This window comes from Pleuronectes platessa, chromosome 21, assembly GCF_947347685.1.
Source record: "Pleuronectes platessa chromosome 21, fPlePla1.1, whole genome shotgun sequence".
Lineage (NCBI taxonomy): Eukaryota > Metazoa > Chordata > Actinopteri > Pleuronectiformes > Pleuronectidae > Pleuronectes > Pleuronectes platessa.
Window position 1 is genome coordinate 10,639,342 of NC_070646.1, and position 26,374 is coordinate 10,665,715.

General features: G+C 41.7%; 2 protein-coding genes and 1 long non-coding RNA gene across 6 annotated transcripts; 1 reads left to right on the top strand and 2 right to left on the bottom strand.

Moving 5' to 3' along the window:
• The first annotated feature begins 844 nt into the window (after nt 1-844).
• med24 (mediator complex subunit 24) lies at nt 845-13,749 on the top strand. Of its 3 annotated transcripts, none has more exons than XM_053414048.1 (26): nt 845-944; nt 1,213-1,343; nt 2,086-2,168; nt 2,258-2,296; nt 2,387-2,460; nt 3,035-3,258; nt 3,353-3,464; nt 3,563-3,713; nt 4,261-4,374; nt 4,626-4,679; nt 4,856-4,938; nt 5,074-5,160; nt 5,455-5,554; nt 5,976-6,118; nt 6,255-6,292; nt 6,404-6,486; nt 6,719-6,897; nt 7,325-7,424; nt 7,756-7,931; nt 9,176-9,440; nt 9,996-10,177; nt 10,262-10,355; nt 10,456-10,555; nt 11,498-11,578; nt 12,676-12,824; nt 13,410-13,749. In XM_053414048.1, exons 2-26 carry the CDS (start codon nt 1,214-1,216, stop codon nt 13,524-13,526), a joined length of 2,958 nt encoding a protein of 985 aa, XP_053270023.1. In that variant the 5' UTR covers nt 845-944; nt 1,213; the 3' UTR covers nt 13,527-13,749. The 3 variants fall into 3 exon arrangements, with proteins under 3 accessions (XP_053270023.1, XP_053270024.1, XP_053270025.1); XM_053414049.1 differs by having other exon boundaries at nt 858-944; nt 1,210-1,343; XM_053414050.1 differs by lacking the exon at nt 845-944 and adding an exon at nt 1,912-2,008 and having other exon boundaries at nt 1,210-1,343.
• A 414-nt stretch (nt 13,750-14,163) lies between these two features.
• On the bottom strand, nt 14,164-17,382 carry csf3a (colony stimulating factor 3 (granulocyte) a). Of its 2 annotated transcripts, none has more exons than XM_053414051.1 (4): nt 16,792-17,382; nt 15,774-15,881; nt 15,541-15,681; nt 14,164-15,449 (listed from the first exon to the last, which is right to left on the bottom strand). In XM_053414051.1, exons 1-4 carry the CDS (start codon nt 16,942-16,944, stop codon nt 15,267-15,269), a joined length of 585 nt encoding a protein of 194 aa, XP_053270026.1. In that variant the 5' UTR covers nt 16,945-17,382; the 3' UTR covers nt 14,164-15,266. The 2 variants fall into 2 exon arrangements, with proteins under 2 accessions (XP_053270026.1, XP_053270027.1); XM_053414052.1 differs by lacking the exon at nt 16,792-17,382 and adding an exon at nt 16,661-16,785.
• A 4,169-nt stretch (nt 17,383-21,551) lies between these two features.
• On the bottom strand, nt 21,552-25,372 carry LOC128426976 (uncharacterized). The gene is made up of 3 exons (XR_008333299.1): nt 25,091-25,372; nt 24,271-24,377; nt 21,552-21,701 (listed from the first exon to the last, which is right to left on the bottom strand). It is a non-coding gene; the product is annotated as an uncharacterized LOC128426976 (long non-coding RNA).
• Between the last annotated feature and the right edge of the window lie 1,002 nt (nt 25,373-26,374).

The following is a 26,374-nucleotide window of genomic DNA, read 5'->3' on the forward strand; positions in this document are numbered from 1 at the left end:
AACTGAATGGGATGGTTACACATCTCAACACAGTTACTTGACAGGTGGTTGCAGCAGAAAATAAGGGTTACTTATTATGGAAATTGTATTAAAGAAGTAAACAATATTACACAAAACATCTTGACTTTCCAAACACGAAATTAACAATATGATGAAATTGAATCGTATACATGCTTTTAAAGAAAATGTAAGTTAATATCAGAGACAATTTCATCATAGCTTTAATAACTTGCTCCTATTAAACATAAATAAAAATCCTTCAGAGGTGACAAAGAACTGTCACCTCACTCTTGTTCATGGTGACTCCCACTGTCTGCAGGTCAAGTTTCCAGGGATTTTACCGAATACATTTTGAGAAATTTAGAGTGGACGTTGTGACTGGCACCGTCTGCAGGTCAAGGGGTCATTTCTTTGCCATAGTACAAATTAAGCTGTATTTTAATTTTGTTTAGGATAAACATTTATATAACATTCCATTGCATTATACTTGGACGTTTCCTATGTGAAAATGCAAACTTATTTTATCAAAAGTGAAATATAAGTGATGTTTGTTTTCGTCTTTCCTTTCCACCCCTGGCACCTGTACCCTATCATAACGTCAGCTAAACGCGACCAGTTTCGGGTCTGACAGCAAATAATTGATAAAATACTCCTCCAGTCACTTAAATATGTCTACTTGTTTACAGTCTATCTTTCTTACCTTGCGCCTCCACTTTCTATTCGGGGTCTATTTGACTCTAAAGTTTGTAAAGTGCGCCATCTTGTGATGCTAGCGTGAGTTCCGCGGTGTGTTTCCCTCTCTGGCCAATCAGCGGGATGAATACTAACGCGTCACGAGATGAACCAATGAGCGCCTACGTCTTTCACAACAACAAAACCGTACCTTGTATTGTGAAGCGCATGAGAGTCAAACGGTGAAAGAGCTGCAAAAACAAGGCAAACAGGTAAAATGTCGTTGTGACGCAGTGCGACTGGAGTTTATCTGCCTTTCTGTGGCATAAGGGGGATTTTCCCGCAGCCGGAAGGACAGCTTTACTTGAACCTGTGGGTGAATGACATCGGAAGCTAACGGCTAGTGGCAAAAGAGCTAATGAGTAATGTAAAAGAATGACAGGCTAAACCGAGTGGCGCATAAAAGTTACCACCATATAAGTGCAATGGTTGCATGGCTGAATATTATATGTGTTGCCAACGTGTTGCTTGTTGTAGCAGGATGAAGGTGGTCAACCTGAAGCAAGCCATTCTGCAGGCATGGAAGGAGCGGTGGAGTGACTACCAGTGGGCGATCAACATCAAGAAGAACTTCCCTAAGGGAGCTACATGGGACTATCTTAACCTCGCAGGTTAGTGAGGACAAAAGCTGTGTTCGATCTATCACTTGGGTTTTATATATCCCATATGCACAAATCCAAATGAATAAGGTGCGATATTATCTCCCCTGAACAAGAGTGAGGATAAACTACATTAAAATCCTTTAATTGGGGGAACACGTTGAAACTAGTAGAGAGCCACAACTGAGGGATCCATATCTCAAGACTGACAGAAGTGCACTGGATGTTACATGTCACATCAACCAAATCAAAATATGAATGACATTCATGCAAAATGTATGACTGTTGAAATGGTAGTGTATCTGAGTATGCATATTGTATATCTCAACAATCTAGTTGTAATGATAATCCACAATCGGCTTCCACCACAATAACAGTTTGTGAACCACGAACCTGGATCTGCAATGATAAAGCCTGTGGACTCTGTATTGATGAGACATTAAGGATATGAAGAGGGAGAGGAGGAGAGAGAGAAGACATGTGTATAGAAAAATATAGGCCTGTAGCAGAATAACTTAGAGATGGTCTTAGCTCTTTCTATAAACGTTATCACAAAGGAAGGTTTTAAATCTACTCTTAGAGATGATTCCACAGGAGACGAGCTTGATAGCTAAAAGGTGTGGCTCCTATACTCTACTTTGAATCCTGAGAGGGCAGTGATCAAGTGGCGTGATAAGGTACTTTTTTGAATGCTGATTATTTGACACTTGTCTAACTGGCACCTCTTATGTGACTATTTGTGTGTCTATTCCAGAAGCCCTGATGGAGCAAGCGATGATCGGTCCCTCCCCTAACCCCCTTATTTTGTCTTACCTCAAATATGCTATAAGTTCACAGGTAATGCAAAACATTATGTAGCTGCTCAGTTTGTCAAACCGTTTTCATGTTATTTTGGCACTTGTGAACATTATCCCCTCTCTCCCCAGATGGTGTCTTATTCCAGCGTCCTCTTAGCAATCAGCAAGGTAATTTAAGCTTGATGAGAATGATGGTAGTGTGCACTTTATTTTAAAATACCAGACATTTTCATGACATATGCCTTTTTGTTCTGTTAGTTTGAAGATTTTTCTCGGGAGCTGTGTGTCACTTCACTGTTGGAGATCATGGACATGTTCTGCCATCGTCTCAGGTATGTGAAATTATCAATGGTGGTTGTTACTATTTAAAATTGCCAACAGGAAAATCTACATTTTGTATGTTTGATGACACTATTATATTTTTGTTACAATAGAGAAACTGCTTAAACTAAATCTTTCCAAAATTCTGATCCAAATTCAGACCTAAACCTGTGTCAGTTGCACAAATGGTATTTTTATTACACTTTAAATAAAATTTTGATTTTACAAACAAAGTAAGTAAGAACATAGTTGACTGAATACATGAAACATAAATTGGCATTTTAAAATTGATAAACAAATTCATAATATTCAGTCCATAAACCACTCATATTATGCAGTAGGGAAGCTGCTTTGTACTTGGCCACAATGGAAAACCTGAAGTATCTAATTGCATATAAACATTAATAAACAGGTTGTATTGTATATACAGTACATGAAAATACACTTAATCATCCCAGTTTAAGACAGGGCTCGGGTCCCCTCTGCAGTGGCTCCCTGTACAGTGTTGTGTTCAATGAACGGCGTTGCTATTTTACACATTTTATTTTATATTTTTAACCGGCCACCTCTCCATTCTGACTGAAGCTGTCACGGGAAAGCAGAGGAATGCATCGGACTGTGTCGGGCTGTGCTGGGAGTGATGCTGTGGCTGCTGCACGGCTGCGCCTGGTACTGTGAGAGGCTGAGAGAACTGGGCCCCTCGGCCAGCACAGAGGCCAGTCTGAGAGCCTGCCAGGAGAGGCTTCACAGACTGATGACCAGCAACAAGAACAGAGCCCTGGTCCACATTGCCCGGCTGGAGGACCAAGGTGACAGGATCGTATTCGAACATGGTGGTCATGATTCTCTCCTTGCCGCGACTTTACGAAATCAATCCTTAAACCTGCTTCTTTCCCTCCCCAGGATCCTGGAGCAGTGTAGAGCAAGCAATTCAGAAAGTGACAGATGGCCTCGGCAGCGTACCTAACCAGACACTGAGGACCAAACTAGAGGAGAGCTTGTCACTAGTGAAAGGGTGAAGATTCCCATTGCGTTCCTTATTTGTGCATGATGCTCCTTTTCAAGACCTTCACAGTCAATCTTCGTCTTTCTAACTTTTCAGTCTCTCCTCAGTGTTCCCCTGATGCTGTCAGAGCAGAGTGACCCTCCGGTCCACTCGTCGTTTCCTTCAGTCCACGCTTTCATCATGCTAGAAGGGACCATGAACTTGACGGGCGAGACGCAGCCGCTAGTGGAGCAGTTAATGATGATCAAGAGAATGCAGGTAAACATTTTAGTTTCAGATAAATGGGTTATTAAATCTGTTGCACATCTTTTCAAATTATCAGTTCAAAGTGATAAAGATGTAAAAGAGTTTGAAATTATGTCAATTTTATCCGAGTGGACAGCTTTGTGCTCAAAGTTCAAATTCAAAGTGTTTCATTTGTCATATATACGTTCCTGTACAATGAAATTCTTACTACAAAAAACGTGCTTTTAGAGTTATAAAAAGTTTCAAATAAGATATATATATATATCAACATGTTTGATTGCACAGTATAAATATGTGCAATCAAACATCCTTGAATAGACAGCAACGATATCGTAAAGTTGACATAACATGAGGTAATGGAACTTATTCAACCAAGTTTTCTCTGGGACATTGTTTCAATAGCATGTCACTGAAAACACTTCATTAAATCTTCAATTTGCCTTGCATATTTGCACACATGTTTCCGCGCTACACTGGCCAGATGAAAGGGTGCTGTCAGTATTTTCCATATGTTTTACTTTATCAACTGCAGATGTCTCAAACTGTTTGTCCTCCCTAGCAAATTCCTACTCCTCATTTTGTCCTGGAGGTCTGGAAGGCTTGCTTCACCGGCCTCATTGAGTCACCAGAGGGCACAGAGGAGCTCAAATGGACTGCGTTCACATTCCTCAAGGTGAGATCTGTTCTGTTTGGTCTGTGACATTAACTTAATGGTAAAAGTCCATAATAAATCATTGAGGGGAAACATATCGTTTTGATTTAATAGTCTTAACTTTATTCTGTTATAGCTTCTTTTTTCTTCCCCTAAATTGTTTTTATTTCTGTATGCAGTAATCGCTTTAGTGTTAAAGGTGAAATAGGTTAAACTGATCAACTCTCTGACCACCCTTGTATGGGTGTACATTTCTTTCCTCTTCATCCCAGATCCCACAAGTTTTACTGCGACTAAAGAAGTATCCACAAGGTGACAAAGGACAGGTACAACAATTGAGTCTCTGATAACTTTCCAACAAATGAACAAACTGACTATATCAAAGATTTTAACTACTGCCAAGTAAACATTCTAATAAAGCCATCGCTCTTGGTATGTTTTTAACTGTTATACGTGATCCTTCACCCCCCCCCCCCCCCCCCCCCCTCAATTTATTTTCCAGGACTTCATGGAGGATGTAAATATTGCATTTCAGTACTTACTCCAGCTCACTCCACTGCTGGACAAAGCTGACCAGAGATGCAAGTGAGCAATGTTCTACAAGCGTATTCACTGTCTGATGCGTTATCGTAGGATTTTACCAGATTAGAAAGCTATCTTTATAATGCCATCACCTGGACTCTTACGTTTCCATACCTTCTCTTGTGCGTTTCTACATAGTTGCGACTGTCTCGGCATGCTGCTACAGGAGTGCAACAAGCTTGGGCTGCTGTCAGAGTCGAACACAGCCAACCTCACTGCAAAACGGTACGGTTTGCCATCTCAAAAAGAGCATTTCAGGAACAGGACTTTTATCGAGAATTAAATGCACCAGAAATCCTGTTTTCTGCCCTTTTTTTCCTGTGTTTTTGAACATTGATGGATTTATTCACCATATTCACACAATATCACACCCTCCATATCCCCCAACCCCTCCACCCTGTCTGTCTGTCTGTCTCTTGCCCTCTCTCTCTCTCTCTCTCTCTCTCTCTCTCTCTCTCTCTCTCTCTCTCTCTCCTCTTTTCCTCTCCTCTTGCACATTTGATTCAGGGCCGAGGACAGGGAGTTCTCCCCAAGGCCAAAGACGGCAGAAAATGCTAACATCCAGCCTAACCCGGGACTTATCCTGAGAGCTGAGCCCACTGTCACCAATATTCTCAAGGTAGACCACCGCAACCTGATCTAAACTGTACAGGGAATCCATGATGTGTTACAGTGTTGATGTGGAGCTTATAGCCTCTCTTACATTCAGCGATTGCACATAAAAATACCCGAGATGATGGAACGGATTTTGGGATCTGATGTTGATGCCAATATTAGGAACAGAAAGAAAAACTCAAGTATGAACAAATATATAAAACTTGGATGAGGAATGTCGGAAATAGTCATAACAGCCAATATTATTTGCAAACCGATATTGGTTGCTCTCTAATATATATATATATATATATATATACAATTTACCAAAGACACATGCTGATAAATGTCAGTCGATGAAAGTGATTCTTAAAGCATATACTCTGGTCAATACACCTCAGGTAAAAATTACCACTGAGCATAACCTGTTTATTCTTGTTCATTAGACTGTAGATGCAGACCACTCCAAGTCCCCTGAGGGCCTTTTAGGGGTCCTGGGACACATGTTGTCTGGGAAGAGCCTTGATCTCCTCCTGGCGGCAGCAGCAGCTACTGGGAAACTCAAATCGTTTGCCCGAAAGTTTATTAAGTGAGTAAATACTAAACAGTTGATGTCCCCAGAATCATGAATCGCACAATAAGATGCCAAGTTACAGCTGTATTTGAATGGTTTTCAGATTTTTAAGGTTTCATGTAATATTAATATGATCTTTCTTTTGTTTTAGGCTCAATGAGTTTCCCAAGCACATCAGTGGTGAAGGATGTAAGTTCAAACACTTGAGGGACATGTTTCAATGTGGGAATTCATTTCTTCATTGACCATTTGATGAATGACACATATTAACCCTGTGGATTTTCCCCTCCTCTCTCTCAGCTAAATCTGCATCAGTACGGGCCTTGCTCTTTGACATCTCCTTCCTCATGCTCTGCCATGTGGTGCAGACATACGGCTCAGAGGTTAGTAAATGATAAATTCAAGCTTGCTCTGCGTTAAATCAGCCTGCCTTTTCAGTGCAAGAACACAAGATCTCAGAGTGCTGTGCATTACAGCCCTAACGTTCTCTTCAGGAACAACTGAATATTCTAGATTGATTGGGTCTGTGGCATCTGTGTGTTTTGGTTGATTCAGACTTGTTGAAAATCCCCCTTGTTCAACTATGCATGGCTGCCTCATGTTTCCCATCTGCAGGTGATCCTGTCAGACCCCAGTCCTTCAGGGGAGACCCCTTTCTTTGAAACCTGGCTGCAGACGTGTATGCCTGAAGAGGGCAAGACTCTGAACCCAGACCACCCTTGCTTCAGACCCGAGCCTGGAAAAGTGGAGAGCCTTGTGACCCTGCTGAACAACTCCTCAGAGATGAAACTAGTGTGAGTTGCAGGCAAATGTAAAGGACATTTTTACCACCGCTAACAAGGCCTAAGAATACCTGAAACAGTGAAGTTTCATCCCCTCCAAACAACTGGTTTCTATTCGTTTAAGTGAGAGATGGAAAATAAATGTCCACGTCTTTAAAACAGCAACACTTAAGGTTTGAAGGTTGTATCTGTATAATTCATAAATAAACATGTAATACATTGTTAAAACCATGATTATGTACTTGTAAGCACCTAAAAACTAAGATTCCATTTGTGGACAAATCAGGTTTTCAATACTCAGGAATCCGATTCAGGACAGTTATAACTTGCGCTACTATGGTGTTTCATTTCAGTTGTGTTTGTGTAATGGAAATTTCGTGAGCATGGCAAGTCATCCTCTAAATATGGAAGTTCCTCTGACGTTTATTTATTCTCTCAGTCAGGTGAAATGGCACGAAATTTGCCTCAGCACTCCCGCGGCCATCCTGGAAGTACTGAATGCGTGGGAGAATGGCGTGCTGTCTGTTGAGGCAGTCCAGGTATGTCAAACTTATTTTTTATTTGCCTTCCTGTAACTGAGAAATCGTTTTTCCAGATGGTTGTTGCTTATCTTGTATTAGTAAGCCCCCTGCCCATCCCAAAATACAGAATTTTACTTTTCAGACTTTTCCTTGTAATTCGACTCATTGATCAAATGAGCATGATTCACAAATGTGGTTCATTGCAGCAACAGTGACATCACAAATTTGGTTTCGGTTTTGTCATTTCTTCCCTATTCCATTCAAGTTTTTTTGTACTACATGTTTTAGTCAGAATCTTGTCTCCTTCCTTCCTCTTTTTCTTTCTGCTGTCATCTATCACTGACTGTAGAAGATCACTGACAACATTAAGGGGAAAGTGTGCAGTATGGCCATATGCGCAGTGGCCTGGCTGGTCGCCCACGTCAGGATGCTGGGGCGAGACGAGAGGGAGAAGCCTCAGACGATGATTAGACAGCTTGTGACTCCGCTGTACGGGGAGAACACGCTGCAGTTTTACAATGAACGGTAAAAGTCTGTCTGAAACACACACTAACTGCCCCCCCCCCCCCCCCGCATGTACGTGTTGCTTTAACTCTTGATGGAAATCGTGCCTGCGATCCCCATAATCAACACAAATGATCAATGTTTTGATTTGTGCTTACATGCCCTGCCATGCCCTACTTGAGTGATAAAGTCAACAACAAGGGCCCTCATTTACAAACTTTTTACAACTTTCTCAGGCAAAAGTTGGGATTTATAAAAAACAAACTTGACGGGAGAATGTGTTCCCTTCCACGCACACTCTGACTCGTGCGTACAAACATTTTTGGAGATGGGGAAAGTGGCGATGCAGATGTGAGGTGGTGAACTGAAGCCAGATTATTGATCCACTTCATCACTCAGCTTTAGTTGTGCTCGCGGAACATATGTTCCATAAGAACCTTCATCCGAAAAAGATATAAAATAACAAATTACGTTCAGATAATAATAAACAGCGGAGTTTCAGAGCCGAGTCATTCATAGTTTTCATTAATATCCTCTCACATTGTGCGTGTATCATCCAGGACGAGTGTGTGTGAAATCGCTGACTGTGCCATCAGGCGCACAGGAGATCACTCATAAAAAAATTAAAAATAAACCACTGATGTGAGGTAATCGGTCCAATTGCTCTAAATATATAAATACTGCGGTGACCCTCGTGTGAATGCTGCGTGATAGATGCACGCCAATGATGAAGTGATGAAATACGAACAGGTGATACAACAAATTCTCCTACAGTCTGACAGTGTGAAGCAAATATTTGATACATCCACCTTTTTAAATTGGATCTTTTTATTATTTCAGGCTCCGTTCTCTCTATCGTCCTCACTCTCACTCTCAGTGCATTTTCTTTATTAGTGACATTACTGCTGTGTCATTAAATGGCTCTTCACCTCCACCTCAGTAACAAACACATCGATGTTGGTGTCAGAGAGTTTCGCTTCCTCTTCTCTTCGCTTGAAGACCTAACTACCCGTGGTGATTGCGCCAGGCTTACCAGCTGACACGGCCTCCTCTCCGGGTTCATTTTGACGTTTGATGTCAAGCAGGAAGTGTATATGCAACAACATGATTTGATTGGTTAGAGACTGCATGACCTTTGAAAAGCTGACCTTTTGTGAACTTCTGCCCACGCACGTGTCTGGGTGCTTCGTAAGAATTCACATTGTCCAACACTGTCCATTATAACATGGAATAACGATTACATCATCTCCCCATGCTCTCACCAGAGTCATCATCATGAGTTCCATCATGGAGCACATGTGCGCTGATGTCTTCCAACAAACCGCTGCGACTCTGCGGCCCCCGATGGAGGGCCAGGAGCCGATCCCCTACCGCAACCTGCTGCCCGCCAAAGAGCCCATCCACAAGGCCCTCAGCGTGCAGTTCCAGACGGTGCTGCGCAAAGGCTGGGTGGACAGCCGCGCCCTGCATCTGTTTGAGAGTCTTCTGAACATGGGAGGGGTCTTCTGGTTCACCAACAATCTGGTCAAGGTAAGAGGGTGAGGTAAAGGTGCTGATCGCTCAATGATCAATGTTAACAACTCCTGCTATTTTTAAAGGCTTCAGATTTCAAGATCCGCAAGTTACTGTGGTGAATAATCACTAAATGTAATTACTATTAAAAAAAACTGCCATTTTAATTTACTTATCCTTATCCGGGTTTGGACAACAATTTTGAAATCAATTACAGATCATTTAATCGATTAAATCAATTTGTTCAGCTCTGCTTTATTTACACACAATTCCATTTCTGACCAGTTACAGAACATCATTATTACGATGTCAGTATAATGAATGATTAATACCGTATTATGATTCTATAGAGAAGTCACTGTACGTTTTAGGTTCCCTTTTGATCACACGCTGGTGAATTTATTTTCATATCTTGAATGCTACCAACTGTCAGTCAAGGGAATAACATGAAGCCATCAGGAGGAATGTGTGTTGTGTTCCCTGTCTCGTAGGACTGTTCATCCAATATGGGTGCTCTTCAAAAGAGGTTGCATCCAAAGAAACCTTATGCACGGTCACTGCATCTTCTTTCAGGAGCTGCTGAAGGAGACCCGTCAGGAGTGGGCCAATCGGGTGGTGGAGCTGCTCTACAGCATCTTCTGTCTGGACACTCAGCAGATCACCCTCACCCTGCTGGGTACCATACTGCCAAACCTGCTCACAGACTCCGCCCACTGGCACAGCCTGGCAGACCCACCTGGAAAAGCGCTCGCCAAGTAAGAGGAGCAGATGTCAATGGTGGCAATGGTTTTGGTTGTTGGGCATCTGGTGTTAACTTTACTCTCCTGGTGACTCCTCAGGTTGTCCGTCTGGTGCGCACTCAGCTCCTTCTCCACTCACCACAGAGGCTCGTTCTCAGCGCGTCAACGCAAAAGACAGCGAGAAGATATAGAGGTAAACTGTTAAATACTATTTTGAGCAGGTGAAAACAAGGCCACTTGTCTTAATGATCTCTGCCACGCTGAAGTCTAAGCACATGTATTGTCTGACGCAGGATTACAACAGCCTCTTTCCCCTGGATGACACGCAACCATCTAAACTCATGCGCCTGCTTAGCTCCAACGAAGACGAGCCTGCAGCCCTTTCCAGTCCAGGTCAGTCTATTAACATCTGGTTTTTAACACACAGTCGTTTTATAAACCATGGGACCAGTCATCAGGGTGTCTGTCTGAGCTGGGGATTATGCAAATACCAGATGGTTTTCAAAAGAAAACTGTTTTCGAAAGATCCTGTTACCAGCATGTTGCCTCTTGTGAGCACTTTGACCGAGATCAGAAAAGCTTGAATAAATCTATATAAACAGATTTGCTAAAGATAACGTATCTGTTGAGCGTCTCGTACATCACAAAGTTCTAACTTGAGCACTGCAGGTTGATGGAAGGCTTTTTGCTTGTAATATTAAAATACTAAGCAACAAGTTTGATTTTGAGAGAAACAGAGGGATTGTATTGTGTCTAATACTTCACATCCTGACCAACCTAAAGAACTTTCAGACCATCACCTTCGGGAATTTTAACTGTTTCACTTTTAGATCATTTTAGATGAATTCAGTGTGAAATTCCGACAGAGGTCATCAGAAACCGGTGTGTTGCGTGATTTGGAAAAAACCTATCAGCCACTTTTTCTCGGTGAGCTCATGGACTTGTGAAAATCCGTGAGCTCCACCTTTTCCACGAAAAGACCAGTTACTTAGAAACATCAGTAGAATGAAGAAAATCACGCTGCGTTTAAGGCATTAGGCTTTTATTTTGGTATATATATATATTTTTTTAATCTGCCCCACATCTTTAAAAGAAATGTGGAAATGTGTCTAACATGTTTATTTTAGGAACAATAGAAGATTGCGTAAGACAGCAGTGGAAGGAAACCTTGTAGACTTCCACAACCTGTAGACAAGATTATGTTCTGTCAACCAACCGCACAATACGAAGAACTACAACTTCCCTGTTGACGTACTATAATAATGTGTATGTTTTATCTCAAATATCCACATGAAATGAAAACCTCTGTTTCTCGTGTCACCTGTCGCATCATAGGAGACCGGTCTATGAGCAGTTCCCTGTCGGCGTCCCAGCTCCACACCGTCAACATGAGGGACCCTCTGAACAGAGTCCTGGGTGAGAACTTTTGCCTTTGTGTCCACTCACTGTCCTGCTGTGAGCAACTTTACAAGGAGAAAAGAACCACCATGTTTCTACTCTCGCTTGCTTACCACATTAAAGATTAAATAAAGGTGAAAAATTAACACTTGAATTTATCACCTTCAAAGTCACACAATTTAAAATCCTTCAAATCCGGAGTAAAGTAGGTAAGGTTGCGATTCCTCACGTTCGATAAAAAATCTGGTTTCACTTTTCTCCAGTAGAGACAGACAAATCTATGCCAAAGAGCACTGAAGTGTGCAGGTGCCTTGTTGTGATATGAGACACTTCAGCTGTGTTTAGACATGAACTCTATGGAAAGTCTGGAAAAGTGATTCTGGAGTTTTCCTTTAACATATGAAGGGTCACACTTTCCCAGCAGCAGCAACATTTCAGGAAATGAACACCGGCATTCGCCAACCGATTTAGAATCTTGTCGTCTTTCCAAGTTCATATATTTGCCAACATCTTCTACATGTTTCATCATGTGATAAATGTATTCCCAGTTTTTATCTGTTCATTTGCCTGAAATTGTCCTCCCTGTATCCTCATGGGTTCACTCAAAATTGTACGATCGACTTGGAAGAAAATTTCCGGAAATATCCAAAGCAAACGACACAGATATTTATATTCTCACATAAATAGTGCATGACTGAAAGAGGCTTTTCCCTCTTTAACTGTAACCCAGTAAATAACATTTATTTTATATATTATTGAGAAAGTACTTCTCTGGTGGTCAAACATGAAAATAACGTTTTATGTTATTTGAATGGAAGAGAACAAGAAGATTATTCTAAAGTCTAAATTCAGTAACTGCATGTTTTTATTGCGATGTTTCCCTGCAGAAATTACAGTTGCACAACAGTTGCATGATATTATCTAACAGGCTCTCAAGGAGTTTGCTGTTTATGGCAGTTTTCTTTGCCAATTGCAAAACAAGTGTTGCTTAACAGTGATTGATGTTTGGCTGGGCAAGTCCTAAATATTCTAGTTACAAACCCCTGCAATAAGTTGAACTAAAGAAAATTAGCAATTACTTCAACAGTGTACACCAACTGTCCTCTTCTCCCCAGCAAACCTATTCCTCCTCATTTCCTCCATCGTGGGCTCCAAGATGGCCGGACCGCACACACAGTTCGTGCAGAGTTTCATGGATGAGTGTGTCGAGTCACTGGAGCAGGGAAGTCGAGGCAGCATCCTGCAGTTCATGCCCTTTACTATGGTGAGTTATGAGCCATCGAGTGGGTGGAGATAGGGAGGAAGATGAGTGGCTGTTACATCAGACCTTAGTGGGAAGGTTTTGTATCTCCTCCCCAAACTGAGTGTTTCCTGTGCTTGTTGCAAACACCCTTTTCAGGATTAAGTGCTTAGGTTTAGAGTGATACATCTTGATGGTGAAAGAGAAAAGCATTCATGCGATGAACTTCCAAAAACCTGGTTCTTATTTTAGAACTAATGGCTTTCTGGCCCACAGTGCATTCTGGGGGGAAATAATATGAGGGATATTTGAGTAGCAGAACAAGCCCATATAGGTTAAAAAATTAATTCAAAAAACAAAAAATATTACATTACACTACCTGTCATTTAGATGACACTTTTATCCAAAGCTACTTACAATAAGTGCATTCAACCATGAGGGTACAAACCCAGAAATACAATTTTCTTCCAGAAAGCCAAACTACAAGGTGCTACTAAAGTGCTTAATTTTTTTTAACATTACCGACAGAGTGATGAAAATAGAAATGGTTTGGATTTACTATCTAACTATGGTTGTTAATAATGGTTGTTGGTCTTTTTGTGCTCCCAGGTTTCTGAGCTGGTGAAGCTGCCTGCTCTGGCCAAGCCTAAAGTTGTTCTGGCCATCACCGACCTGACTCTGCCCCTGGGAAGGAGAGTAGCTGCCAAAGCTATATCTGCCTTGTGAACAGAGTGTTTAAATATACATAAGTACTAAGTTAACATCCAGGTCTCTGTCATGAGTAAAAAACTAATTTTTCTTGTTTTGTATCTGGCAGAATCATCCATTGAAAGGGATTCTATTTGTTGGAAAATGTGTCTGTAACCATTTATCTGTAAACACTGTTTTTCTACTGTTTTTTTAATGTTGCTTTTCACAATTGTCTAAATAAGATTTAGACTGAAACCTATACTTGATCTCCTCTGTTTTCTGTCTGCCAGTATTTACTTAAAATTAGTTTCATTAATGGTGTGTTTATTTATAAAAACATCAGGTGGACATAAATCCCTGAGTCAGTGGATTGGTCACACGCCAGCCAGGCTACCACATGACATTACGCACAAGCGCCAACAGACCATCACCTGACTGACAAAAGTGAGTGGTCAGCACCCAACCATCAGTTGCATCGTTTTCAGGAAATCGGTCTGGTTTGGTGGCAAAAATAACACCACTCGAGTATCTATTTCACTTTAAGTTGCACTTATTGAGTAGTGACAGCTTTACTGGAATTTTATAAATAATTTCATTGATGATGCAGAATTCGCCAGGATGACTCGTGTTGGTGGCTGATGTGCCACACGAAACAAAATCATTTTTCAGGAAGTTTTCTTTTCATTTTTTCATTTTATTTAAGGGATCGAAACATACCATTTTTGATTACAACAGAACATAACGATTCCAAAATGTGCCTACATTCCCCAACATGAGTGTTAACAGATGATAAAGTTCATACAAATGTCTACACTTACTGTTTTCTTACACATTACTGATATTAAAATCTGTTATGAAGAGAGAGTAAGTATAGTTGTTGTACTACTCAAATATATTGTTAGATTTTGTCTGAGACTTCATAGTGATTTAATTTTCAAAGCTTTTGTGCAAACATACGTTAAATAGTTGAAGTCGGCAGGATAAAACATAACGGAGCAAAACAAAGCTTTGTTATCAAAATGAATCCCCCAAATAAATACTAAATATTCCACATTTATAAATAAATACATATATCATTTTAAAATATAGGACAATATGTTGAATATGTGCAATATCCCCAGAACTTTGAGCGTCCTGATGGTGGATGTTACTTAAATATTGATTTCCAGCCACGTTGCTCTGCCTCTAATGGCATGACTTCATACCGCAGCCTTTTCTTCTCATCCGCTTCATCCACAGCTTCCTCCCAGTGTACTGTCAGGGTGTCGGACCAGAGTATCAGGTCTCAGGGTGGTAGTGACAATATTTGAAGGGGCTGAAAGCTGCTGGCCCATGTCCATCAAGTTTCAATTGTTGCTGCAAGTCATTTTTGTACCTGGTTGTGTCTCCACGTATACCAACCTTAAGGAGAGGCTTATTTTACAACCAGTGAGGATGGGCCTCAGGGTAGCTGGAGTCGAGCATAGTGGACAGGGTGGATCTTAACGAGGGGAAGGACGTCACAGTTTGCTCTAAGCAGGACGCTAATCCTTGCTTCCATTCCCCACAGCTCCTTCCAGCTGATCTTCCTTTTCTCTCTGCTCTTAATTTCATCCACTTCCCTGGTCTTGCTTGAGTGACCGCCTTCACACATCTTGCTTAAAATAAAAATAGAATATTAAAAATAAATTATCTTTTAGTTAATAAATAAATAAAGCGCCATTATAAAAAAAAAACGTCAGGATAAGGTACTTCTGGAACAAAAGCCAAAAGCATTTAGAGGCCGACACCCGTTGGTCAGCTCTCCGCCTCTTCTTCACGGCTCTGGTCCAGGTTCCTGAGGCAGCGGATGGCGTCCCGCCCAAACGCCTGGAGCTGCACCAGAGTCAGGTGCGCCGCCACCTGAACCTCGTATTCCCCGTGCAGACGTAAAACAACCGGGGTCGGCGAGGGTTGCACCGCTCCATTTTTCTGCAACATCTGTAAGGCACGAGGAAATGGCTTCACATAGGTGCTACAAATGCAAATCATTCATCAGGGCAGAAGGGGATTGATGGAGGCATGCTCCTACCTTGTTGATCTGAATGGTGAGGTCTCTGATGTCGGCCATTAGCTCAGTCACTTTGTTTTGGCTCTGCAGCCTTTCAGAAATGGCGCTCAGTAAGGCCCGGTGCAGCTGAAGACCTTCAGACATGCGGGTCAAACAGGTATTCTAATAGAAGAAGAAAAATAAATCACAATACATCAGTCATGTTTTTTGTCCCATCTCATTACATCCAGAGAAATGCCTTTGTCGATTCTTACCAAAGTGAAGTTTTCTGACACGGCTCGGAGCACAGGAGCCGGGAGGATGCCGATGTTGGCTGCCATTATCTCAAGCTTGGTATTGTCTGTGGAGTTTAGCTGCAGAGTCTGCAGTGGAGAGATAACACACAGATCTTATGGATGGTTTGCAGCTTGGCATGCAACTGCAGACATGTGCATCCTTCACATGCTTGTAGGCCTATTTGTTTGAAAAGCCTGGATCCCACATGACAAAGTGGTAGAGGTGCTGAGACTTTCTCCTAGGAACAACATTATGAGTGGAGTCCATTTACGCATTATCAGCTAAATGTACTGTAAAAGAATATTCTACTATAATGATCATCAAACTTCATCATTTATACCTGTACAGTAGCACAGGTATTAATTGGCATAACATTTTAACTGTGGTTAAATACAATTTTCTCAAAAGTGCAGTCCTAACGGTAAATGGCTGAAGAGATAACGCATAACATGTTTTATTGTTTTGTAAGATTAAAAAGAAAGATATTGTAAATATGGACAATACACAAAGACTGAGATAAATAGAAAGATAGATAGATATATTATGACATAGAATATGTGAGACAACTAAGAAACTCAACATAATCACAGACCAAAACACTTAACAAACCAAAGAACTCAATGTTATATAATGACGATAATAAAAACAATATATATTTTTTTCTATGTATAGGCAACTCCCATCGACTGAAGGGAGCATAAACCATATGGAGACTGTCTTATTAACCCTGACAATAAATCACAGACCTCAGAGATCGATGCTGGTCCATAACTGCTCTAAGTCAACAGCAGCTTCGGGTGATACGAGGACTGTTCCAGCTGATTTTATAACTTTCCAACATGCGCAGTTATAAAATAATACTGACACATGGTCCGACTCCAGGCCTTTCAGACCAGTAACGGAGGCTTGGTGCCGGCTCAGTCATCAGTCATGCGCGCGCAAGTAAATCACGAAGCAGCCTGCCTGGATCACACATTACACCAGCGTGTCTCTCACCTCTGTGTGGATGCAGGACCTGTGGGCGTCGGGCACGGAGAGCAGGATCTTGTGCGCCAGGCTGCAGCTCTGCTGCACCAGCTTCTGGAACTGCGGCCCCTCAACAAGTGCGCTCCCCCCCGGCAGAGGTGCGCTGCGGGCGAGCGTGGCCATGGCGAGGCAGCGGAAGGCGAAGGCTGCGAGAGGAGATCAGGTCGATCAGGAAAGAACAAGGAAGCGTTTTGGCATCAGAAGGAGCCCATCCGCGCGTACCCGGTACAATCTGTGTGTGTGTGGGTGTGTGTGTGTGTGTGTGTGTGTCTGTGTGTGTGTATGTGTGTGAGTGAGAGAGTGGAGGAACAAAGCCCGGCTCTCTGCTCGCCTGCAGCAACATGCCCCCCTCCAGGCTACAGAGTTGCGAGAGGAGTCAGTGAAATGTGAAACCTGACCCAAAAACTAACTCCAGCAGTTAAACATAGCAAACAGGACCCTTTGAGCCCAAGTGGATTATAACCACCACCTGATATCTGCTCCTTCAGCTGCACCTCCGCGTGTCTCCTCTCTGAGAGTCAGGAGGTGACTGAGGAGCAGCGTTCCTCCACCAGCGTGACCTCACTACTCACCAATCAGGATGTTCATGGCCTCTGTCGGGGAATCGCGTTTTAAGTATTGACCTCAAGTGAACACTGGTTAATACATAACCTTAAACATGTATATATAGCAGGCCGGTGTGGAGGGGTTTCCCTTTATGTGTTCATGGGACCAAGTGTCACCATGAGTAGTGAGACATTTCCATGAAATTCAACAAATTCTGTGGCGTGTCATTGTTTCTTTTTTGTTTGTTTCTTCAATACGAAACCAAATAACTGGGATTGTTGAGGAGATGTACTATTGGATGTAGTCCAGACATGATGTCGGATCTGTTGTTCTTTTAATCTAGCAGTTCGTCTGACACCGTAAAGAAAATAAATGTTTATAAAAACAAATAAGTGAGAGAGAAAACGAACATACAGCTCCGTATTATGACGATAATAAATAATGTAGAGTTTAAGGATGTCATATCTTTTTGAATTGTAAGCAAGGGCAGAGAGTATAATACCAAGAATAATAAAGGACTATTATTATTATTATTATTATTGTTGTTGTCGTTGTTATTCTTGTTATTCAGTCTCTGTTATGTCATGTTTTCAATTTAAGAGAACTGGAATTCCTTTATTAGTGTTTTTCTTTTTCTATTTTGTCTCTTCATGTTGCTCAGTGCCACAAAACTTCCTCAGAGTCATATATAAAAGAGATCCGGAGGAAACAGGCATTTCCTCTGACAGCATTAAGAGTGAGATTGAAAGTGCTAAAAATGCTTTGTTGAAATTGTGGGGTTTCTTTTTTTTTGTAGGGGTTTTTCCTTTGTGGGAACTGTGTGATCATCCTGAATGGGGCTGGGTCCTCATGATTCCTCCAAGGAGAGCGGCCTGCAGAGTTCGCCTATTAATTAATAGATCGGAGAATGTGTCTTACACAGGCAAATTGAGCGAAGACATTTTTGTGATTAATGTTGAAATAGGAGTAAAGATGTGTGAGATTGTTGCACCAATTAGACAGATCCAAACTACCTTTACCTGCATGGGGTTGAGCATCTACAGTGCATCCGGAAAGTTTTAACAGCGTTTCACTTTTTCCACATTTTGTTATGTTACAGCCTTATTCCAAAATGGATTCAATTCAGGTTGGGTGGGGAGTGTCGGTGCACAGCCATTTTCAGATCTCTGAAATGTTCAATCGGGTTCAAGTCTTCCTGAGGCGACATCCCCACAGCATGATCCTGCCACCACCATGCTTTACTGTAGGGATGGTACTGGCCAGGTGATGAGCGGTACCTGGTTTCCACCAGACATGATGCTTGGCATTCAGGCCAAAGAGTTCAATCTTTGTTTCATCAGAGCAGAGAATTACGTTTCTCATGGTCTGAGAGTCCTTCAGGTGCCTTTTGAGAAAACTGGGCAGGCTGTCATGTGCCTTTTCCTGAGGAGTGGCTTCCTTCTGGCTACCATACAGGCCTGATTGGTGGAGTGCTGAAGAGATGGTTGTCCTTCTGGAAGGTTCTCTTCTCTTCACAGTGCAACGCTGGAGCTCTTTCAGAGTGACCATCGGGTTCTTGGTTACTTCACTGTCTAAGGCCCTTCACCCCCGATTGCCCAGTTTGGCCAGGCGGCCAGCTCTAGGAAGAGTCCTGGTGGTTTCCAAACTTCTTCCATTTACGTATGATGGAGGCCAATATGCTCATTGGGACCTTCAATACAGCAGACATTTTTCTGAACCCTTCCCCAGATCTGTGCCTCGATGTTATCCTGTCTCGGAGGTCTACAGACAATTCCTTGGACTTCAGGGCTTGGTTTGTGCTCCGACATGCACTGTCAACTGTCGGACCTCATATAGACAGCTGGTTGCCCTGTCAAATCACATCCAATCAATAGAATGTCGTTTTTATTTAATTTTGTTTTTTTCATGTTATCATTATTGGGTATTGTTTGTAGAATTTTTTGGAAAAAATGAATTGAATCCAATGTGGAACAAGGCTGTAATGTAACCAAATCTGGAAAAAGTGAAGCGCTGTGAATACTTTTTGGATTCACTGTATATAGGTGTCCACTGATTCAGGGATACAGCCTTCATGTACCTTTACAGGTGCATGGTAATGGACAGTGTTAAGAGAAGACAACAAGGCTTGGTTGATACACGCATGCCATCTAGTGGAGGTATATAATATGAAATATAGAGATTTCACCTCAGTTGTGTGGTTTCATAAATCACTGCTTGACCGCATATTGCAAGAATCTTTAAGGAGTGCAGTATAAGACAAAATAATTTGGTGTAGTAACATTTCAAATAGTCTTTTCAGTCAACCCTTGCCTCAAAGGAAGAGATTGACATCAATGAATTTCGCTTAACTTATATAAGTTAAACATATAGTTCTTATCTTCTAGTGGTAAATACGAAACTACAGCCAGCGGCCAGTTTGCATTATAGATTGTAAGAGAAGAAGGATGACACATTTCTCCACTTCCTCCCAAAAGCTGAGGCCGACATATCCCAGATTCCAAAGCAGTCCATCTCGTGACGATGGTGTAATTTGGAGCAAGAGTCAGCAACCACTAGGTCTCACTGAAACTTGCCCGGACAAATCGCGAGTCAGTTTCATCTGTCATCATGACGTATCACACTGTTTCTATGGCATCAAATAACAAATTAAAACCCAACTTACTGTACAAATAAGCATTAGAACAAATATCAGTGTGGTAAGAAATACCTCAAATTCAACCAAGTCGCAGTATATTCAAAATAACAATGAGTTTAAGAATTGGTATAGAAGTGCATAGACGTCAATATGAGTACTTTAAGTGTAGCACTATCTAACCAGGTACGTGTGATAGAAATTTTACTATTAGGGCAATGATTGATATGAGGAACTACTTTGATGTTTCGAAAGATAACAAATGTTGCCTGAGAAGTCAGGGTTGCACTCAAACCTGTTATGACTTCCTCACTGACAGGGTCACCTAACAAAGACTTAACAGAACGGGGGATTTGTGGTTGTAAACATTGGGCAAGGGATCTTGAAAAACAGATCCTACATTCCAAGGGTCTGGGAAAGAGTAGGTGACAGGATATTGGTCACCTATTGCTTAACATGAAAGAGGTTGACCGATAACATTTGTCTCCTCTCTTGGAGGGGCTTGGAGATGTATAAAGTGCTGCTTTTCTTGTATGTCATTGCTCATTGTATGAAATCTATTCCATGGTCTTGTACATTGATGCCCATCTGCAGATGTAGAATAAACTTCCAGAAAGACATTGTAATGACTTGTGCTTGACTATTGAGAAATTCCCATGACATACGTTATATTTATTCGTACTGAGTGAGCGTTAATAAATGTTGGCAAACTGTCAATGCTAACTCTGTAGGTAACGGTGCTTTCTAAGTATTTATCTGGTAAATTAAAACAACTACCAGAAACAATACCTATTCAACACGATACTATAAAACAATACAATCATTTTTAACAAAAACAAGCTTTGATAAGAAGAATAATACTAATAGGCTTCCACTGTCACATATGATTAGTCTACAAATGCTCTGCATACAATAGGGAACAGTTTATTTTCCTGTCAAACTGGGGCTGGATATCACCACTGATTTCCCAAATGGATTTGACTCCAACTCACAAGGTCTTGATTCAATTCGATTCAATATCGATTCAGTTAAGGAAATTTCTTTGTACAATACCAATTTTGCTTGGATATGAAAGACATTCTCTGAGAACTGAAGCTGTAAACACTCATAAGACATTTTGTTGGAAGATATGTTGTCCCAGTAATTATTGTGTTATGTTATTGTCATCATTTTGAAACCATTCCTACCACTAATATAACGATATTATAGTATAATCGGTCATGCAGGTGAAAAGGTGTTTATCAAATGGTCGATCCGTGCTCTTTAGGAATTAAATCGGATCATTCAAATGAAGATCAATTTCAATCAGAGAATAGTTTTAACCAACACTGTGATAGGCAGATTCAAATGGCACAGAATAAAGATCAACAATTTGGTGGGCAGACTTCTAGATCCAGGCCCGTCATCGCCGTGGCAAGAGAGTGAAATGGTGTATTCCGCCACACATTCGAACCACCTGTTACTTTACCCTCTCATATCATCCATTAAACCCATACAAATACCATTTGCCTGAGTTATGTAATCACCTCATCAGTCACTCATGTTCCTCCTCTGTAGCAGGTTGCATTGCCTCATGCTCTGACACGAGGCCCCTTGATCAGTCACTGTAGCTGCGTTGCATCTGGCCATGCTCGATAGGTTGTGAAGTGAAGCAGTCAAATCTGATCCCTGAAATCCACACTGGTTTGATCTCCAGTCAATCCTGCACATGAAAGGAGGCCATTATTCACTGCTGCGGCCTCGCTCTACAGCTTCATTTTCAATGACCCATTTGGAAAGCAACCACGCAGATTATTTGATGTACCGTATAGCACAGTGTCACCTTTAGATTTGCCTGGTACAATGCAAAATAGAAGTACGTGGTGCATGAATAGCAGTATATTTATTGTTTGTTACGCCCCTGGTCTAGGGGAAACCAGAGACATGACATGATGGTGCTTCTCCCATTCTCCCACTCCCAAGCAGGCCAGTGTCACAATGTATTTTAGGTTAAGGGTAGCTTTTTATTTCAACTCCAGAGGAAGAGAAGGCCAACACAACAAACAAAAACAATCTATTTCCCTACCTTCCTTCTGCAAACCAAAAATGTTAACAAAAAGACAAAAGCTTACCTAACTCTTCTATAGGAAAACACAGGAGAAAAAGGGTAAAAGAAAATGGCTTCTCCCTCCTACAGGGCTACCACACACAGTTTTTCTATTCTTATACATACAAGAAACAACAATAATTTAGCCTGACACTGGTCCCAGTTGGATCTGGGAGAATTGGTGGAGAGAGGAAGACTGCCGTCAGTCAGTGGCTCAAGTAGGTTCCTCTCTTCAGCCTGGCCAATCCTGGAGCATCAATCAGGCGGCTCACGCCAATCAGCAGGTCCAACCTGCTAGCAATCAGGCACCCACACACACACACTCACTCAAGAAAACTGCTCACACACTAGGAGGAGGAACAGAACAGTAACATATATAGACAGTAACACATATAGACACCCAGGGTCGTAACATGTTATATATATTTTTGTCTGTGGAATCCTCGTGGTGTAAGGTATTTAAAATAAGGCTCAGTGTAATGAACAATGCTCGTTTCTTCAACACACATAATAAAAAAATGGACCCACAGGACAATCTGTACGGATTTAAAGGTCCAGTGTGTAGAATTCAGTGACATCTAGTGGCAAAGTTGCATGTTGCACCTCTCCCTCCTCTTTCAAACACGAACCCTTCATTCTAGGGTAAAGAAAACAACAATTTGAAGTAATTAAACACAAGATTTATTTTCTATAAAATTTCTACAAATAGATCCATTTCACCTAAATCTTACCCACTGAACCTTAAAGAAGTAAAGATGGGTTTTACTGTGCATACTCTCTACCAATCCTTTTTCGTAATTCTCTCATATTGTTAGATTACCCAGGAATTCATGAAAAGACATAGATTCACAAAAGTGGAAATAAGGGTTGGGTTTTGGGGTTTATCCTGGGTCTTGGGAACTCTTACTCGCAAAGTAAAATAGCATTCACAAATTATGTTAAATTCTTTCTAGGTTTATCACATAAATATTGTTCATCTGCATGTTCAGCAGATACATTTTTTCAGTAAATTTAAAAGATTTTGCCCAATTTAACTGGAATTAATTAACCCTAGTTTTCATGACGTACATCAATCCTTTCAACAGAGACATCTGAAATATCGAATATGTTTTCACATAACAAACACTGAGTTCCACTGATTGATAATTATAAGATAAGGCCAGAATTTTTTGTAGATGACACAAATTGTTATTCTTGGGTCAGGTCAGATTGGTTGTGTCCAAGGATTTCACACAGAGTGAAAGTGTCATGCTGAGCAGTTTCTCGGAAGATGGTTGGACTGAGGGCAGGGCTCTTTCTCAAAGGAAGGAAATTTCATCAGAAGTGCATAACATTACTCAACAAATGATTTCATAACAAATGGCAATGCTATGACTTCAGATGTGTTTCATCTTTGGAGGAGGATTTAGTTCACATTGAATTGATTTATGTAGTACTACTAAGTAGGTTATATCTCTAATTCTAGAGTCAAAATTTAACATCATGTTCAAGAAGCCAAAAACCTCATTTGTCAGGCCGCCATCTTTGAGCTTTCACCACCAAAAGAAATTCCCCAAGGCATTCATGATAAATCATGTTCAAAAGAATGGGGCGGATGGATCCGAAAAACCTAATGAGTTCGTCCACCGGGTATTTCCAGTTGGTGTACATAATGGTCACTCAATCCTTCTATACTCACATTTCAGTTGTTCCATATGAAAATACTATTCACCTCATGTACAACTACACAATGGTAATACCCATTTACACACTAGTAGCCGCAAGAAGCCACTTGTACACAAAAATGTGTATGACATGCGCCAGGTTATGGGGTGTGGTATAGACTTTGTGGTAATTTGCCTATTTACAGTCTTGTATTACAACCAATACTTATATGTCAGGTTCCTTGGTCAGTTTCTGCATTTTAAATTCGTCTTAACGCTGTGCATCGATTATACTTACCCTTAATATTTAGGTTCATTTGATGTTTTTTATACTTATATTTATCCTTCATATTTAGTCATTATTATAAAACAGTACTGTTTGCAGTGACCATTCTGTGTTTTGCTTCTGCCTTTAACCTGTAGTTCATGACTGTACATTTTTGGGATATACAAAAGTGTGTTTGACAATTACATGTTGGTTTTGTCGTAATATAAAAACGTAAAGGTGAAGGCATTTGTTTCCCTCACACTTACACACTTACCACAACAGGGGGAGCTGTGTAACACAGCAAACTGAGTCTAGGAGCTTGACTCAGTGTTTTCTCCTTGGACACCACTAATCGTCAGTCTTTCTCCTCTTGATAACCCCCTGCAGGACACACACAAACACACACGCACACAAACACACACACACACAAACACACACACACACAAGAGACTATCTTAGAATATTGACCCTCACACAAAGGATGTCCTTGTCACCCTCCTCAGATGCTGCATCTTAGGTGTCCCCTTTTTAAACTAAAAGAGGAAATTGACAGGCGACCACATAGGCCCCTGCTGGGAGGTCCCCATGTGATCTCAGAGCTTGGAAACATTTTCACCTGCAACCCAATGCGGAACAGGGCCGCGCTCTGCGGGATTGGATGTGTCACCTTATCCCCCACTTTGTGTCCCATTACCCAGCAGTTGTAATGCTCACACCAGTGTAACGTGTCCGGGGTAGCAGGCGGGGCAAGCCGAGCTGTCCTGAAATTTAAATTAACCCGCAGGGACGTTTATGTGTGTGCTGGCCGGACAGAGGTGTTTCATTACCAGTGCCCTCAGTCCTGGCATGCACACACACCTGTCGTACACACAGGTGAACAAAAGAATGTGCTCACTCACATACATTCGCTGAAAGAAATAGACACACACACACACACACACACACACATACACACATCTTTTACTAGGTTTATGTTTATCTCCTCTTGTGGCAAGGCTGCCTTAACAGTGGCTGGTTTCAAAGCCACCGTGAGGCTCTGTTATCCACGAGTGTGTGTGTGTGTGTGTCAGGAAATGTCAGAGAGAGAGGCTTACCATCTGTTTTTCAGTACTGTAGAACCTCCTGCTTGTCACGAGAGGCTGTACCCCTCCTCAAGAGCAACTCTGTCAAGATTTTCTGTAAAAACAAACTCATGGTGCATGCACTCTGTTAAGCAGGTATACGGCCTACAAGAAAGAGAAAGCCAGCCAGGGGCTTTCTCCAGCTACGTATTTACCATAAAAACCTGACATTGGTGTTAATCTTAAAAGTTATCCCTCAGCAAGAAAGGGAAGAACCATATTTCCCAAAATGTCAAACCGTCCCGCTTACTTTCGCTAAGGGGTCGTCCGAAAACGAGCTGAAACTCACTTCGGTCGCCGGCGTAACTCCTCTGGACTCTGAGTGAGCAGCCGCAGGGCAATAAGAACCCAAGCAAGGGTAAGCCAGGCAGCAGGGAGGAGGGCAGCTGATCCCCCGCGGCGTTCTCCCCTTAATCTCTACCCGAGAAGTGGGTCACAACCGGGGATGGGTGCATTCCCAGACTTTCTGCTCAAGTGCTTTTTATGGCCGTCATAAATCATTCAGTGGTCTCGCTCTGTTCTGGGGGGGTGGAAACCCTTGTTGACAAACCATTTCCCACATCTTAAGCATCGGATTTCCTTATTCAAGAGTGCAGCAGGTTATCCTTACCTTTGCTCCACGGAAGAGAAGCACATCTTCAGAGCACTACAGTCTCGTCTGGATTAGATTAAGTCCACACTCAGATACATCTCCCTTTTCGGTTTATCTCACTTTGTATTGATGTTCTCATCTCAAGAGAAGCAAATTTATCCTCCTCTTTGACCGCGATCAGGTGAAATAGGAGATTCCCATCACTTGCAGTTCTTTTTAAATGGTCCATATGTGATTTTGAAATCCTATGGGAGTGAATGCATCAGACAAAATGGCTCCCAGAGGAACTTTGTGCTTATTAAAGACACAGGAGAGGATGAAAAACAGCGAGAGAGGGCTCTCTCTAGATAACCAGGTGTGATCATGAGGGATTCCTCTGTGTTGCCTTAATTACTCCGGGTGAAGAGGTGAGAGTAATGACTGTTTGCTAAAGGGCTTTCCTACCCGATTAGGAAAAACCTGTCTTGATTAGAAGTCTCTCTCCCTCCCTCTTTGACTGTCGATCTGCCGCAGCCTCTCACTCTCAAGTCTCAAAATCCACCTTTTTGCCAATTAGATGTTACTTGATAGCTGCGGCGTTACTGTCAACATTTGCATATTGTGCTAAGGAGTCACTCCAGAGCTGTGGCGTGTTTCTGGTATCAGGTTGGCATTAAATGCAAATG

Excerpts from the sequence above, each read along its gene's own strand:
- med24 (XM_053414048.1), top strand. The coding sequence starts at position 1,214 with ATGAAGGTGGTCAACCTGAAGCAAGCCATTCTGCAGGCATGGAAGGAG. Across the intron at positions 6,487-6,718 it reads TGCAGACATACGGCTCAGAG|GTGATCCTGTCAGACCCCAG; the intron begins GTTAGTAAATGA and ends TCCCATCTGCAG. Across the intron at positions 9,441-9,995 it reads TCACCAACAATCTGGTCAAG|GAGCTGCTGAAGGAGACCCG; the intron begins GTAAGAGGGTGA and ends ATCTTCTTTCAG.
- csf3a (XM_053414051.1), bottom strand. The coding sequence starts at position 16,944 with ATGGCCACGCTCGCCCGCAGCGCACCTCTGCCGGGGGGGAGCGCACTT. Across the intron at positions 15,682-15,773 it reads TGTCAGAAAACTTCACTTTG|AATACCTGTTTGACCCGCAT; the intron begins GTAAGAATCGAC and ends TTCTTCTATTAG. Across the intron at positions 15,450-15,540 it reads TCACCATTCAGATCAACAAG|ATGTTGCAGAAAAATGGAGC; the intron begins GTAGGAGCATGC and ends CGTGCCTTACAG.